The 16197-nt window shown below is 40.8% G+C and overlaps 3 protein-coding genes across 3 annotated transcripts; 2 read left to right on the forward strand and 1 right to left on the reverse strand.

Moving 5' to 3' along the window:
* Positions 1–3398: 3398 nt before the first annotated feature.
* Positions 3399–5366, forward strand: LOC146626975 (uncharacterized). Its single transcript, XM_085360944.1, has 2 exons — positions 3399–3980; positions 4023–5366. Exons 1-2 carry the CDS (start codon positions 3399–3401, stop codon positions 5364–5366), a joined length of 1926 nt encoding a protein of 641 aa, XP_085217070.1.
* Positions 5367–7398: 2032 nt separating this feature from the next.
* Positions 7399–10872, forward strand: LOC146626976 (elastase-1). The gene is made up of 8 exons (XM_085360946.1): positions 7399–7528; positions 7953–8019; positions 8295–8605; positions 8686–8795; positions 9559–9653; positions 9741–10021; positions 10372–10535; positions 10634–10872. Exons 3-8 carry the CDS (start codon positions 8470–8472, stop codon positions 10811–10813), a joined length of 966 nt encoding a protein of 321 aa, XP_085217072.1. The 5' UTR covers positions 7399–7528; positions 7953–8019; positions 8295–8469; the 3' UTR covers positions 10814–10872.
* A 194-nt stretch (positions 10873–11066) lies between these two features.
* Positions 11067–15171, reverse strand: timm23a (translocase of inner mitochondrial membrane 23 homolog a (yeast)). The gene is made up of 7 exons (XM_085360947.1): positions 14802–15171; positions 14624–14682; positions 14439–14532; positions 13391–13475; positions 13242–13300; positions 12943–13053; positions 11067–11896 (listed from the first exon to the last, which is right to left on the reverse strand). The coding sequence occupies exons 1-7, from the start codon at positions 14905–14907 to the stop codon at positions 11781–11783; spliced, it is 630 nt and encodes a 209-aa protein (XP_085217073.1). The 5' UTR covers positions 14908–15171; the 3' UTR covers positions 11067–11780.
* Positions 15172–16197: the final 1026 nt, after the last annotated feature.

Raw genomic sequence — 16197 nt, forward strand, 5'->3', positions numbered from 1 at the left:
ATTTTGGTCTCAGCTGCATTTCTCTTGTTTGTGTCTCTCTTACTTAAGTGCTGAAGTGACTCTGCTGCATCACATCTTAAAACAAGACTATGTCTTCTGTTCTTTTGATCCTTTATTAGACTTTGAATCTGAGGGAACTTGTTTTATTCAAAGAATTATCCAACCTAGTGTCACTGGGGGCTCTGTAGTACCTCATAGCTAATATAAGAGTAGCAACAGTAAGGTCCATGAGATTTTGGATAATGGCAGGATTTTTGTGATTTCTCCGTACACCTCTACAGTTGAGTTTAAATCAAACAATCAGTATGTGACTCCCAGGTGCCCTTAAGTATTCTCAAGGGGATAAAAAGATGGTCCAATGTTCCAGCACCAGGACAAAAACCACATTGTTCCTCCTGAATCTGAGGTTCAACTGGTGAACCAGGGATTCATTTCAGAGTGACTGTAGCTCAGGAGGTAGAGCAGACCATCTACTAATCAAAAGGCTGGTTGGTGAGTCTGCATGCCAAATACCCTTGGGCTAGATACTAACCGATTATCAAATTCAAATTTTATTTGTCACGTACACAGTCATACACAGTACGATATGTAGTGAAATGCTATCATTCAAAGTATGAATGTGTGTGAATGTCAGATAGAAAGCACTTGTGCATTTATGCAGAAAAAGCACTTCATACTCAAAGTATAAAGTGCTTTGAGTGCTCAAGTAAAGTAGAAAAGCACTATATAAGAACCAGTTCATTTACCAATAACTATTCAACTCTTCTCCAGCACCCTGCCTCAGACTTTGCCGGGGGGGCAGACATCTTAAAGATGGGAACCACCACGCCAGTCTTGGATAACCTTATCTACCTTATCTAACCCAGGGGCTCTGCCACTGAGCAGTTGTTTAACTGCATCAGTAACCTCACCCCAACAAGAAGCGGATGGTCACTCTCTTTCCCAGATTCTGGTTCCATTGCAGAAGGCAAGGCAGTGGGATTGAGGAGTTCCTTAGTGTTCCTTTAACTGCCTGATTACATTCTCAGTTGAAATCAGCAGCATCCCACCCCACTATATACAGTTTGATTAGAACATTGCTTTATCCTGAAATGAAGATCTTGTGGAAGGGGCCTCTGCACTGCCCTTAAAATGTGGTATCAACATTCATGGTATAAGAAAGGTGACTGATTTTAATGAAAACACCCGACTTTACCTTTGTAACCATTAGGAGCTCAAAGTTTCTACGCATTCTGTAAAATATATCTCTCGAATGGTTGACTTTCGAACATAATTAATTTAAACATCTATATGATTTCTTTTGCTAGTACAATAGTCTGCACACACATACAATGGTGGTCATGACAGCTGGCCTGACCTTAACTCAGAATCAAAATAAGCCACTTGCTTACCCACTGATCACTTACACACACGCATTCATCCACACGCTCAGACTGCTCAGAGATTGGACGGCAGCTAATAAGATGACCGTTAATCTTCTGGGCTAAAGGTAGAGTAATGGCCCCCTCTGTTTCCCCCACACGTCAACATACCAAAGAACTCAAATTCACAAAAGGAAATCATCACATTTACACTGATACCAGCTTCAAATGAAGTCCAGCTAAGACAGAGAGGGAGATTAAGCTTGAGCAAATTGACAACAGACAGACACAGAGTGCGAAGCTGTGGGTTGTTTTAATGCTAGAGACAGCAAAGGTGATCTTATTAAGAAGTGAGGGAGGAAGAGAGGGGAAGGAATGAGGGGAGGAAGGAAAGACACCATTTAGGGCTACCCGCTCTGTGGCATGGCAGAGGCTAAAACAGGACATAACTTGTGAACTTAAAGGTAGGACTTTACTATTTGTTTTTTTCTGTCTTATGTAATACTGTTTTGTTTATGTGAATAACCATTATGGGTAACTAAGAGTTTATGTTGTGCAGATTAGGTAGTCTGGGTACCATCGGGTCAGTTGTGGTCTAAATACTACTAGGTCAGTTTGGGACAGAGCTGGACAGAGCCAGCTAGGTAATGAAATAAGAATGCAGGCTTTTTTTTTTATCAGAAATAGTAGCATTATAGTTATGAATCATGAATGAATAGAAGAAAAAAAGAGGAAAAGCATGAACAAATCAAAGATTTAAAAAAGGTTGATTGTAATTTATTCTAAACTCCACCATCCACTGTAGTTATCATTCTTTGTCTCTTTCGGGTCTTTGTTAAATGAGTCCCAAACAGGCTTTGTAGTTCTGTCTCAAACAATTTACCCTTTGTCTCGTTGACCAAATAATCTGGATTGTGTAATCTTATTTGGCTAATCTGGAGTGCCTGCCGATGTGTGGGGGTGAGCATATACGTGCACTCAGTGCGAGCATCGGCCTTCTCATCCAAGTCTTGGCATGCATTTCCTAAACTGTTGAATTTAGTTTTAGTAAGGTGGTCAGATGTGATGTTTTCAATAATGAACTGTATCATGTGACATTATGACAATCTGCAGCTTCCCTTGACTCTATGGAGCTGTACAAGTATCAAACTTGGTACCTGTAAGGGGGCTAAACACATAAAACTAGAGTTACACCCACTACCTACTTTTTTGAGTGGTTAGTTGGGGAACAATTTTTCTACCTCTCTACTAGAATCAAAATAAGCTACTTATTTTAACCTACATATCCATGAATTTAAACTGTAATTTGAGTATGACACCATAAATAATACACATTGTTCCAAACAACCTGCTATGCCTGCAAATAGCTTTTTGACTGATGACCAATGACTTTTACTAACTGAATGTTTAAATCATCATAAAAGTGTCCTGACATCACTGCACAGAGTTGTTAATTATTGTTGAAAATTCTGACATTTAACACTGAAATGTTTGATTAAGAAACACACACAAGACTAGTTCAATTCAATTCAACTTTATTTATACAGCACCAAATCACAACAACAGTTGCCTCAAGGTGCTTTATATTGTAAGGTAGACCCTACAATAATACATACAGAGAAAAAACCCAACAATCATATGACCCCTGTGAGCAAGCACTCTGGCGACAGTGGGAAGGAAAAACTCCCTTTTAACAGGAAGAAACCTCCGGCAGAACCAGGCTCAGGGAGGGGCGGGGCCATCTGCTGCGACCGGTTGGGGTGAGAGAAGGAAGACAGTAGTTTCAACTATTTATAAGAAAAATAATCAAAATATAGTAAAGTGACTTTGATTGAGTAATCAACAGGGTATTTAGTCATGTGTAAACTATTACGTTGCAAAAATAACCTTCCCAACAATGGTGATGATACTCTATGTCAGTATTGTGTCATAGAAGTGTTGCTGCTTCCCTCTTAGTGGCCAATACTTTTGCATCAGTGAAAAACAGTGAATTAATGTTAAAAGGTGTGTCTTCCCAAACAGGTTAGTGCCGTTACCATGGCGAGGGCTGGGCGCCCTGCATCTGAGAGCTACCAGCCAGCTTGCTTTTCTGTCAGTCAGTCGCTCTCTTACTCCAGTGGAGCTCCAAAGGTGGAGGATGAAGATGATCAGGCACCGATTTTCTCCCTCTCTAAGAGCTCCGTGGATGTTTTAATGGCTGCAAGTCCGCCACACAAGCGTGATCCAGCGTGGACCAGACTGGACCTGAGGCGCAGCTCAAGCACAAACACCCACTATGAGCAGAACTCCGTGACACTGCAGCCGCTGCACGCTTACATGTGGCAACATGTCAACACCACCAACAGCCACCAGTTAGCATCCACAACCAATAATGTTAACATCAATAGCTCTCCTGCTCTCAGCGAGCATTGGGTTTCCAACATGCAGCGATGGAGTGGGTGTAGTGGTAGCACACATAGCCGCAGCAGCACTCCAGACACAGTCGTGTCACGCCCCTCCAGTCTCATCCATGAAGCCACTTGTTCTGCAGCACCAGATTCTCCGATGTCCAAACTGACCTCTCCAGAAACCACACCCTCACCGTTCATCTCCCCGCTCAACACGCCTACTTTACCACCTGTACAGACTTCTTCTTCACCACTTCCACTGAACTCACTGCAGCAGGAAGATTTACTAGAACTTTCACCTGCATTCTCATCCCCAAAGATTGACAACTCTTCAAGCTTTCAGTCCCACTCTCCTGAAACACTCCAGCTCACCAGCACAGAAGATGAAGGCTTCTTGGAGAATAATTCCCTTTCATTTCAGTTCCCTTCCCCAATCCTGTCCTCTGTTAGTTTAGATGAAGCAGGAGTGTCTTCAAATCCCGAATGCCTTGTTGATGACGTGATAGAACTGCTGTCCAGCCCTACAGGAATACTGGAGGGTGAAGAAGCAAGAAGCCCTGTGCAAATGCTTAGCTACCTGACACCTGATTCTCCAAAGCAGCAGTCAAAAACAGGACCATCTGTCTGCTATCTTGAGCTGCCGTGGCAGCCAGAGCAAATCTGTGCAACAGGTCGAGGTTGGGGGTCACCACTTCTCTCTTCCCTGAGTGACTCACGGTTGGGTGACACTTGCAGGTGCTGCTTAAATGCCAGAGAGGGCACTGAAAGGGCAATGAAGGTAGAGCTGTTCAGGCAAGAAGCTCCACCAGTGTCACGGCCAGAAATGGCAGATGCAGCTGTGCAGACGGTCTCTCCTGTTGGCTCATGGTGGGACCTCAAGAGGAACATTTCCACATCCAACATGGGGTCCCATTCTATCTTGGGCTCGCCACCTGGATCCAGACTGAACCTGAAGTCTTCAGCAGGGTCTAACTCCAATCTAGTATCAGCATCTTCCAGCATGTTCCCAGTTAGCAGTGCAGAGGAGGAGGAAAAACAAGTTGAAGACCCTGCATTGGAAGTTACCTCTGTTTCTTCACATGATCTGGAGAGCAGGAGGCCGTGTCTGAAGATTCAGGCAGAGGATAGGGATGAGCTAGGTGGAAGGAGGAGCAGTATGAAGCAGGTGCAATGGGATGAGGATGGTATGACATGGGATGTTCATGGGGCATCTGTGGACCCTGAAGAGTTGAACACAGCCATACTAAAACATCTGGAAAGCAAGAACAGCCCAGAACCGCCAAGACGTTCCTCAAAGAAGAAGAAAGCACCTAAACCTCCTCAAAACCTTGATATCACTGTGTCCCCTAAGAATGAAGGAACAGCAGAAGCAGAACAGGGTAGAGAAGAAGAGCAGGAAGGAGGGGGAAATAAGATAGAAATAGAAGAAGCTTCACAGAAAAAGAGTACAGCAGAAGATGACAAAGCAAAAGAAGATGAGCAAGAGATTTGTGGAGAGGAAGGCAGCCACCATTCTAAGTCCCCCTCATCTGGGAATGGACACAGCCGGAAGAAGAGTGTGTTAAGGTCACTGAGGAGGCCAAGATGGTGTGGAGCCTCCACAAAGGCAGATGACTAATATAGCTGGCTAAATTAAATCTATGATAACTAATTAAATCCTCAGGTTGCACAATATTCATAACCTTGGATTGAAGCTGAAAGAGTTTCAGAGTTCTGTTCAGCTCTATTCTAGACTTTCTGTCAGCATGTTTTCTGTTATTAGGTACATCTTTCAACAGGTGCAACATTAGTAATGTTTTCCTCTCTCACTGGTATTCACTGTTTAGTTGAAGATAGATGTAACTCTGCTAAACTTTTCATAAAAGTCAACAGTCATCACTAAAACTTGTTCCTGTAGATGTACAATAAAATATTGGTGTCCATTGCTGAAATTCTTTGGTTTGTGAGTGATTACTACAAATGAGCAACACAATGGACATAAGGATAAGAAGTGAAGGGTAAGAGTTTTCTATGTGCAAAGACATGCTTTTTGGGTTCATTCGTCATTCTAAATTGAATCTAAATATTTTTTATGTGTCTTATCGAATTCACAGCCTCAGACATCTGTGAGACCCAAGTCGAGATATTTTCCACACTCTCCTTCAGACATACTCGTACTACTGGAAAAACTCTGTTGTTTAGGTCAGGGAGTTTCCTTGATGTAGCCTTTAGCAAGGCAGTACACACGTTGTCCACTGGTTGGCAGTGAATGCATTATTATTCTCACACCGCTACAATCTGACATTACTTTGACTTTGTACAAGAGAATTGGCGTGCTACCATAAGACCAGTTAATGTCTGATCCACTTGGCCATTTGTATTTTCAAATGCACCACTGTGGGTAAAGTCAAAAGTACATGTGTAAAAACAGCCTGTTAGCCCTTTGAAGGTTTCGTAACTGTCCAGGGCTCTAGCCTCACTGAGCCCTAGTGTAATAACCAGATCAGAAAAGAGATTGATGGATGGATTGATGTTCCTACACACATTGGAGTTGGGGGCCAGTCGAACTATTGCCCAACTCTTTTTGCTTAGTTTGTTTAGTTCAAGCAAAATAAATACATACATTGACATTTCACTGCAAATAATTGTTATGTACTGGGCAGGTTGCTGGTTACCAACCACTCCGCACATTATGACTTTAATAAACACAACAAAGGAATATACACGGTAGCTAAGTTAGCTCTCTGCACAAATATGTGTTTTATGTTATTAAGCACGAATCCCTTAAAAATGTACTTTTGCGCGTTTGTGTTAAAACTATGAATGCACGAATGTGTTTGTAAATGGGTTTTTTATTTAAAAAGTGCTACCTGGAGTAAAGGTCTGAGTCCTTCAAAACCTATTACAAAAATCTTCAACAACAGCAACAACAACAAAATAATAAAATGAAAATGTTTCAGAAATACACATTTTATAATTTTGGTCTCTTTTCTAAAATGTGTAATTGTTTGGCTACTTTGTTGTTTGAACTTTTGAAGCAACACATCACCTCACTCAACTCGTTCACTGCGGGGGGAAAAACACACACACAACGTTCAACTGTATGTAAACTTGGTGAACCACAGTTGTGAGTTTTGGCCATTCAGGCATTGCCATTCAGATGAGCAGGCACATTCTCTCTCATTCACCAAGGGTAAAAAGGCTCAGCTCACTAGTGGCTTCTACTGCAGTTATTGTTGTCATATTTTCACAGATCTGGATTTGTGTGTAGAAGAAGCAGGAGGGTCACTTGTATTTTTATGAAAATTGATAAGCCAATAAGTTATAAATAATTTACAAAATAGTCTGTCAAAAGAATTTAATTTAGGTGACATAAACACATGAACACGTTGTTGTTAATATTTGGGTGAACGGACTGTAGTAGAATCAATAATGGTTCTTTAAAGCTGATATATTTTGTGCTATTTAAAAGTTCATAAAATTTAATAAAGATGTAAAGTATTCAAACACTTGTGGCTTTTAACGTCCTTCACCAAAATACCCACGAGGTGAGTGACAATTCAAAAATAAACCTAGCAGCTCTGTGAGGCTGGAAGTGTGATTTGGCACACAAGTGCAAATAACAGTCAAGGTCCATTCACAAATGAATAGGAAAGCAACCCTCTCAGCCACCAGAGAAGACCTCAATATAGGAGCTCAAACTGCTTTCCAACCAGATGGTGACGCCTCCAAACCATCATGGTAGATGGCTGCAACTCTCAGACCTGGTTCTGATGGAGGTTTCTTCCTGTAAAAAGAGAGGTTTGCAAAACTATTAAAATTATTGATAATGCTATCATTAGTTCAACAGATATTTAAATGTAAAGCAGTGGAATTTTGACCTGATTGTGGACATTATGATCGGGAAGTTGACGTAGGAATCATCCTCTGCGAAAAATTCATGTTCACACAAAATATTATGCCAGTCTAGCCAAAAGCTATGGGTTTATTTTTTATGTATTTCTGTAAATAGTGAGAAATGAATTTAATCTTATTGAAAATTTGTATGTGTAAGAAAACCTGAAAATCTAAAAACCTAAAAATGAGAACAACTGAAATATTTGACATCTCTTCACAATGATGTTGACAGCGTGAGATCTGTTACGTGTTCTAGCTGACCAGAGTAAAAGTTTGTTTGAGTTTATATGAGTCATTTATACACTGGGTGTTGTATTTTGTCCTCTAGAATCCACCCCAGTTTTTATTTCCCCACTGCCAGTTTCGAGGGACACTACTAATCATAGGAGCTCAAGGTAAAAACATGTTTTCTTCTGGGTCATCTTTACACAGTGAGAACTACACTGGTTATTTGGAATACCAGTTTATCTAAATAGTCCACATGCAGAGATAAAGGTCATTTTCAGGTCACTATGTCACTGCTTTAAGTCACGTGACATGATGTGATGTTTGTTTGCATACAGTACTATGTTGTCTTTGTCTTGCATGCAAATTAGTGTCATGTGAGCAAACTATATGTGTGTGAAAGTGCTGATGGGACTCCCCAAAATCCCCTGTTTTTCATTTACAGTGGAAACTCCAAAGCTAGAGGAGAACTATCCAGCGCTCAGCCTTTGTTGTGACACGGCTCATTGTCCCTGGAGGTGTGTTGTTTTTGCGTGTGTGTGTACCTGTTTATGTACATCTGCATGTGCTTGGTATAAAAAGCGTGGAACGCAGGCCGGCCGGTGATTCTCTGGAAGACGATGGCTGTACCAGGACCTCCTCTGCTTCTGCTGCTGTCTCTGTTGCTGCCGCTGCTGTTGAGCAAGGCGTCCCTGCCTGCAGCTGCATACACACTCACCTCTGAACAACAGCCAAAGCATAAAATCCTTCACCTGGGTGAGGACTTGAAAACACTTCTAAATATATGAGGAAAACAAAATATTTGGTGCTCATATTTTCTGCCTTTCTCTTTTTAGACTGGCCTAAGGATTGTGGTATGGCCCACTTCAAGCCCAACATGGCTGAAAGGATTGTGTCTGGGAATGAGGCCAGGCCTCACTCTTGGCCCTGGCAGGTTTCTTTGCAGGTAAACCTCTTTGACGTGGCTCAGTATTCAAAGAATCTGGAGGTCTTACATTGACCTAAAAAGGTCATATCAGTTCTAGACTGTAACTAATCATTATTTTCATTATCATTTTAAGTGATATGTCTAACCTATCTGTATTCTTAAGGAGAATTCAATTGTGGTTTAGGGATGGGAATTTTAGGAGCTTCTGAGAATCACTGGTTTATTCAGAAGTGACCATGAAAAGCCTTTAAAGCACACAGTCTTCACTTTTATTGTCATCTCAAGTAATATTAATCTGCCAAATTGGCCGAAAACAGTCAAAAGTCATAGATGACCTGAACATTTAGCCAATTACCCAGCACATGCCTTCCACCCAGAACTACATAATTTTTGGACTCTAATTTCCACTCAGGTTTTGGACCACCACACAAGGAGGAAAAATCACAAACAAATTTACTTGATCAGCAGATGCAGTTTTGTTTCTGATTCACACCCCAACCAGGCGAGACAGATGGTCGCCCACTCGGAATTTGGAGACTCTCCTCTTTACTGTAGCCAATTGCTGCTCACAAGGGAAACTGATGAGTTCCTCTATGTGATATTCAGTTTATTTGCTCTGGAACTTCTTTGCAGAACGTAGTATTTAAAATTTACATTTATTAGTGATGAGAGAAATATGTATGACTAGGCTCATTTTTTTTTTAAAAAATAAGGAAAGCCGGTTAATTTCAGTATCTGAGCAGTAAGAAGCCACGTTTTTTGAGCTGGTTGTTTCTCACAGGTTCGGCCTAGAGGAAGTAAACAGTACATTCATGTCTGTGGAGGCACTCTCATCCACAAGACCTGGGTCCTTACTGCTGCTCACTGCTTCCAAAAGTAAGAAAACATTTAGTACACTTATAATTTCATGCTTATACCAATTCAACAACTACACAAAAACTACACGTGTTTTTCGTCTATCAGGGGTAAAGCTGAGGATGCTGGGAGCTGGAGGATTGTCCTGGGGAAGCACCAGCTGAAGCGTTCAGAGACTGCAGAGAGGATTATCCCGGTGAAGAGGATCTACCGGCACGAGAACTTCCGCTATCCCACTCACAGCGAGCTGGACTACGACATTGCCCTGGTTAAGTCTGCCACAGATATCGTCCCCTCAAACTTCATCCGCTACGCCTGCCTGCCGCGCAAGCAGACCAGCCTCAAACCAGGACACTACTGCTGGGTGACTGGCTGGGGAGACACCCGGGGTGAGTAGTGCAGAAAGGTACTGAGATGCTGTGCAATGACAGAACTTTGAGCTTAAATCTTAAAAGCAACTTAATGCATTTTTTAGGAAAATTTCTAGGGTCTAGGGTTATTGGTAGAGGGTTAGTGGTAGAGGAACAGCAACACCTTTTTAAAGAACGATCATGTTTGGTATAATAAGCTAAATATTTTTAGCCTTCTATCTCAGATTCCAGCTGGTGCTTTAAGGGATGTCAGAAGTATTCATCCACCGAAGAAAATGTCCATTGATATAATGTAAACACAGTTAAAAAGTCAAGAAGAGCAGAAAGACGTTAAGAGATATAATTTCTTAAATCATGTCATTTTTCAGGTGGGAAGGAGAACGTGTCTCTGGCAGAAGCTCTGAATCAAGCCCGTCTACCAATCATTGATTTCAAAACCTGTCGGCAGAAGAAATTCTGGGGAGACCGCGTCCGAGACTCCATGATCTGCGCCGGGTTCAGAGACACCGAGGAACCACCAGCTGCATGCCAGGTAGGACTACACTTTTAACTATCCTGAAGTCAAATTTCATCCACCAGACTCAATTCTCATCTCATCTTCCAACACCTGTCTCCATCCTCCTTTCTCAGGGTGACTCTGGCGGTCCTCTGCTGTGCCAGCTGGACCGGGACCGCTGGGAGGTGCACGGCGTGGTGAGTTTCGGCCCCATCGGTTGCACTGTGGAGAACAAACCCAGCGTCTTCACCCGCACCGTCGCCTACATCCCCTGGATCGAGGCAACGCGCATCAGGGACTTCTTCCTGCACTGAGTGCTCGCAGCAAGCATAAGCTCTGCCGTTAAATGTCCGACGTCTACAGACAGTCTCACAGCCAGTTCTTTCCACTCCATGATGTTAATTCATGTTCTGAATGTGTTGTCATCTTCTTACAGTATATACTTATATTCTGGTGAAGCACTGCATAGTACACACTGCTCACCACCTTTTACATCCAATCTCATTTATGCAATAAAATTGGTTAAAAGCAAAAGCTCTGAACCGCTCCTTTGTTTTTGTTTTTTATTTTAATCTATAATACAGTGGGTTTGATGGACACATTAACAGCATGCACTTCAAGGTACAGTTTACAGAGATTTCTTCTTCCACAGTGGGCCAGAAGCCAATACGTTTCAATAAATAGAAGAGTAAACTGACCCCAAGGCTTCCCTCTGACTGCAGGTCTGAGCTGTTCTTCTATTACAGAAGAGTCTTTCAGTCCAACATGAATCAGAACATGAATCTGTTGTTATTCAAGGGCTAAACAACACGACAGATGCTGGAGGTCATCTTACAAATTGACTCACTGAACTCAAATATCATGGGTGTTTAAAATCTAGCGTAACATTAACAATCATCACAAAAAGTCATATTTTTATACCGCATCCTCACAGAGTGCTCTCATTACTGATCAGATCAGTGACAGGAACACCTCAGAGAATCAACATAAATGAAAGGAGAACTGTCACTGGATGGTCTACGTCTGGATTTCATTTTAATTCAGTTCAAAACTTTTCCAAGACACATCTCATAGTTCCCAGAATGCTCCTGGAAAACAGCTATGATGGGAAACCAGTGAACTGCGACCAATTCGCACCATGAAAAAACCCAAAAAATCAAACAAAAAAGAAAAAAAAAAGAAAAAGCATTTGACCAGAGTCTAATGTCTTTTAGCGCTGTGGTTAAAGGCTGTGTCCTCAAAATATTTGGCCCTAATGTTGAAGCAGCTGTGTGGGGGAGTTTAGTACAGCCTCGATGAAGGAGAGCCGGTGAGATGGTCCCAGTTGTTGTAGAGAGCGTAAGCACCAGACAAGGCTAAACCGACCAGACCTCCACGGGCTACGCCCTTTAATCCACCTGAGAAAACAAACAGAGTGAGTCATACGGCTTAACATGCATCACAATAATCATTTTAATTACAGTAAACAATAATTGCTTCAGCTTAGCCAAAGTACCAGGTGGGCAAAGATAAACCTAATACTTCAAACAGCATGAAGTAAATTAATAACACAAAGTTTAGGTGCTTTCCAAAGATAATCTCAGTGCCTGCGCATTCACTGTACTGCCCTTTGTAAGTCACAACATGCCCACACAACATTTATACAGCATAAGATGAAAAAGTCAGTGCAGTATTAATGATTACGACATGTGGTTCAAAATTTAGCCTTGATTTAATATAAAGAATCCCTGCTAACAGCTTTTCAAATAAGAGAATAAGAACACTGTATGTGTCACATTTAACAAATTCTTTTGAACAAACTATCATTTTAATAGGATTTTAAACGTCTGCTAACTGACAACTTAAACCAGCATCTTCACTGGCCCTTTTATTTAGTACACCTGTTCACCTGCTTGTTAACGCAACTGTCTAATCCGCCAGCTGAATGGCAACAGTCACCAGATCTCCATCCAACAGACCACCTAAGTGGTGAGTCATCGTGGAAGTGCAGCTGACAAATGCACAGCAACTGTGTGATACTATCATGTCAGTGTGGACTAAAATCTCCAGGACGTTGTTGAATCGATGCCACGAACAATTAAGGCAGCTCTGAAAGTAAAATGGGGTCCAAGTCTGTACCGGCAAGGCTTACCTAACAAACTGAGCATTTCCATACATGTTTGCGTTTACTTTGTTTATGTTGTCACCCATTTCGTAAACAAGGACCTAAGAAATTTTCAGTCTTTATCAAACTGCAGAGCAAAATAAATGACAAATAACTGATGAACACCAACATTGGTAAATGCCATTTTGCTTGCTGACAGCCTGATATTTGCTCAAACTAATGTTTGGATCATTTATTGGTAAAAACTAATATTTAAAAGGTTAAAAACACACAGAGGTACATTAATATACATTAATGCCAGATATAAAGTAGAAGCAGAAAAAAGGAAAAGACACCAACCGCCGGATTTAAAGAGCATCCCCGTTAATGTCCCAGCAGCCACTGTGTTGATATCGTCTTCTGCTCCTCTGGCTTTCTCTATTGCAACACCAAAAGCACTATACAGCAAGGCTGCAGTGACATAAAGAAAAACAAAATAATTAAAGTATGATTATATACTGATTTAGAAAACTTAAAATCCTATAAATACATCCATCCATTTAAATCAGTAACACTAAGATCTTCCAACCATGGGATTCATAGATATTCTTGTTACAGTAACACCTCTACATCATTTTTAAGTAACAATAAAGCTTTACCAATAGAGCCCAGAGTGTTGGCCCATGAAGCGCCCTGCCTTGTCACCATGTTGAGAATCCTGGGAAGGGAAGATAAACATTTGAACAATATGCAACCCAAATCCAAGCGTAAAACCATTCGATAAACTGAATTCTGTAACCAAACTTACTGTACGTTACGTGGTTTGGACCATGCCATGTCTCTGGTCTCCTTCAAGCCCATTCTAAGGCCATTTAAAGCCCCAAATGTCGCCCCTGCATTTCAAACAAGGATGCAGAACAGGTCAACAAAGAGTCAGTGAAAGAATTATTTCACACTATTCCACCTGCATCATGCTTTGGGTTTAATAAATAACATGGACAGATTTATATGCCATTAACTGTGTGTGTTCTTGTTGCATTTGTGTTTCTATGCCCACACTTTATGTCTGTCTCTTGTGTTTTTGTTGTTTTGTTTTGCTTTTTAAACATAGCTGAAGCTCAAGGTCTGGAAGATGACCAAAACTGTCACCCTCATATGACAGGAAATTGGTTAACACGTTCAGGAACAACCTAGGAACCACCAAGGCTCAAGCCTACCATGAACTGGAAACCGAAACACCAGCCTCACTGTCCATAAGTCAAATTCAATGTAAAAGCCAGTTTTACATTACCATGGGCTGAGAAAGTGCCAACCATGAAAGATCCCCTGCTCCAAAAACCTTCAAGCTCGTCTTAAATTTGCAGTTACCCATATGAACATATCTGTAAATGTTACATGAATATGTTCCAAAGTTACAGACTCTGCTTAAAAGCCAGGTCCATGCGGGAAACAGCAAATAAACTCTATCAATTCTGCCAAGAAGTGTCATCAAATATCCAGCCACAGTTATACCAGAAGCTTGTTGATGGAAACCAAAAGCATCTGATCCAGGTGGAACTTGCTAACCAAATAATAGCTGGTATACTATATTTGAGCCTCTACGTGCAATTTAGACTCTGTCAAAAATAAATTAAATCTTGATTTCACTAAAGATGTATGCAGTGCAATCATTCCTCCTTTATGTAATCTTCTGACCACAGCTGTCGCTCTCAACAGAAAAAAATGTAGATCAATTGGACAGACAAAACAAGGACATCAACATACTTGTACTTAGTCTGTACTATACAGTACTTTAATTTGTATTTCCAAGTCATATTCAGCATTAAACCCGTTTTGTCAGTGTACCAGTTTCTTACCAGTCATGCAGGAGCCTCCGATGGTAAAGAAAGCCAATTCAAATCTTCCTCTTGTCTTATTGGCCCCTGTAGGTAAGATGAATTCATCTGTGTCCTAAAACACAAGATTCAAACAGTGATGCCCGGAAAAAAAATCCAAAACATTCTCACTCACAGCAAAGAAAAGGAGACAGACTCAGCTTTACCTGAACCAGAAAACGTGGGTCCACGTTCAGATAAGGGGACAATGGGCTCATTCCAGTCACTGTAATGTAAACGATCAATTATCGACCGAGTTGATTTTTCAGATACTGAATGACAGTACAGCAACACTGAAGTAATGTAACAGCAGCTAGCATCACAGTTAGATTACATGACACTTACGTGGGACACCTGCGAGCTCTGTGTTGGAGTATTGAGGTGCACCCCCTCCAAAAAGACTCCCCAGGCCTGCTTTAACACCCCCTGATCCTTGTGAGTTGTTATCCATGCTTGGATAAATGTTCCGAGTGTCAAACAGGAGGCTGAAGGGGAGCTGCTACAGCAGCCGACTGGCTAACGTTAGCAAGATATGTCGAAACCCTTAAGCTATTAGACAAACGTATATCAGACGAGCTCCTGAATTCACTGCTGTCAAAAGGAAACGTCAACACAGGTCGTATTTGTTGGTCTTGCTGGATTTTTGGAGCGAAAACTACGTCTTTTTTGCTTCGATATTACCAATCTCGCGTTATCGTCATGCCTCTGACCTCTAGCAGCACGCTCCGCCGTAAAGCGATGACCGGTGCTGCACTGTCGTTACGTCATCAAAACCCACAGTAACTTGTGAAAAATGAGAGAAAAAATCGGCTCAGACTTATTTTTAACACCAAAAGTTCGTACTACTGCGTATCTATTAGTGATAAGTCGACTAAAAAGTCTTTCTGATGTCGTTAATAAAACCACGGTTTTACGACAGTTCAACGGATCTGGGATCTGTTGACTTAACTGAAGGGCAAACTTGAGGAGCAGGCAGAGCATAAAAAACTGACTGCATGGTAGTTGTGGACACGAGATCCTTTTAACCTATGGAAATTCAGAATTTCAACCCTATAGAGATCATATAATATAATAATATATGTAATATTCTGATAAATCAGAATTCTGATGAATCAGAATATTACATATACCAGTGACAGACTTTGTGATACTTTGTGAAACTACTCTAAGGTAGTAGTATCCAATAAGACAATGTGGTTATTATGGTATATAACATATTTACACACAAACCTGCATATCACCAGTCACAGCCAACTGCTTCATGGTACTTGGTGAAGCTATTGTAATCTCAAGTAAGATAATTTGGCAAATGATTTATACATTTCTTCAAATATTTAAGTTAATGTAAGTTCAGTCACACAGTTTTGTCTAAACCCAAATATGTTATGTTATTCTCTTGCATAGTACTGAATGGGCAAGCTTCCATACAAGAGCCAAGTAGACCACTGCAAAAAGAAACAAGAAAAAAAAAAATAGATCTACCAAAAATGAAATGATAAAATATTGACGCAGAAATTTTAAATATATAATACAAAGTGAAAAAACATTAGAACTACTGGTGGTACAGTTTTTTTCTTACATGTAATGAAATCAAAATTAAGTAAATCAAATCAAAATTAAGTAAATCACAAATATTGAATTACTAAATCATTTTTAGCATTAATAAGACTAACAGGGAAAATAAACACCAATATATGCAACTTAAGTATAATAAAAACTGCTAAAAGGTAAAAAAAAAAAA

This window comes from Diplotaxodon limnothrissa, linkage group LG8 (genome assembly GCF_057381915.1).
Source record: "Diplotaxodon limnothrissa isolate DT_005_m linkage group LG8, D_limnothrissa_male_GT1.1, whole genome shotgun sequence".
Lineage (NCBI taxonomy): Eukaryota > Metazoa > Chordata > Actinopteri > Cichliformes > Cichlidae > Diplotaxodon > Diplotaxodon limnothrissa.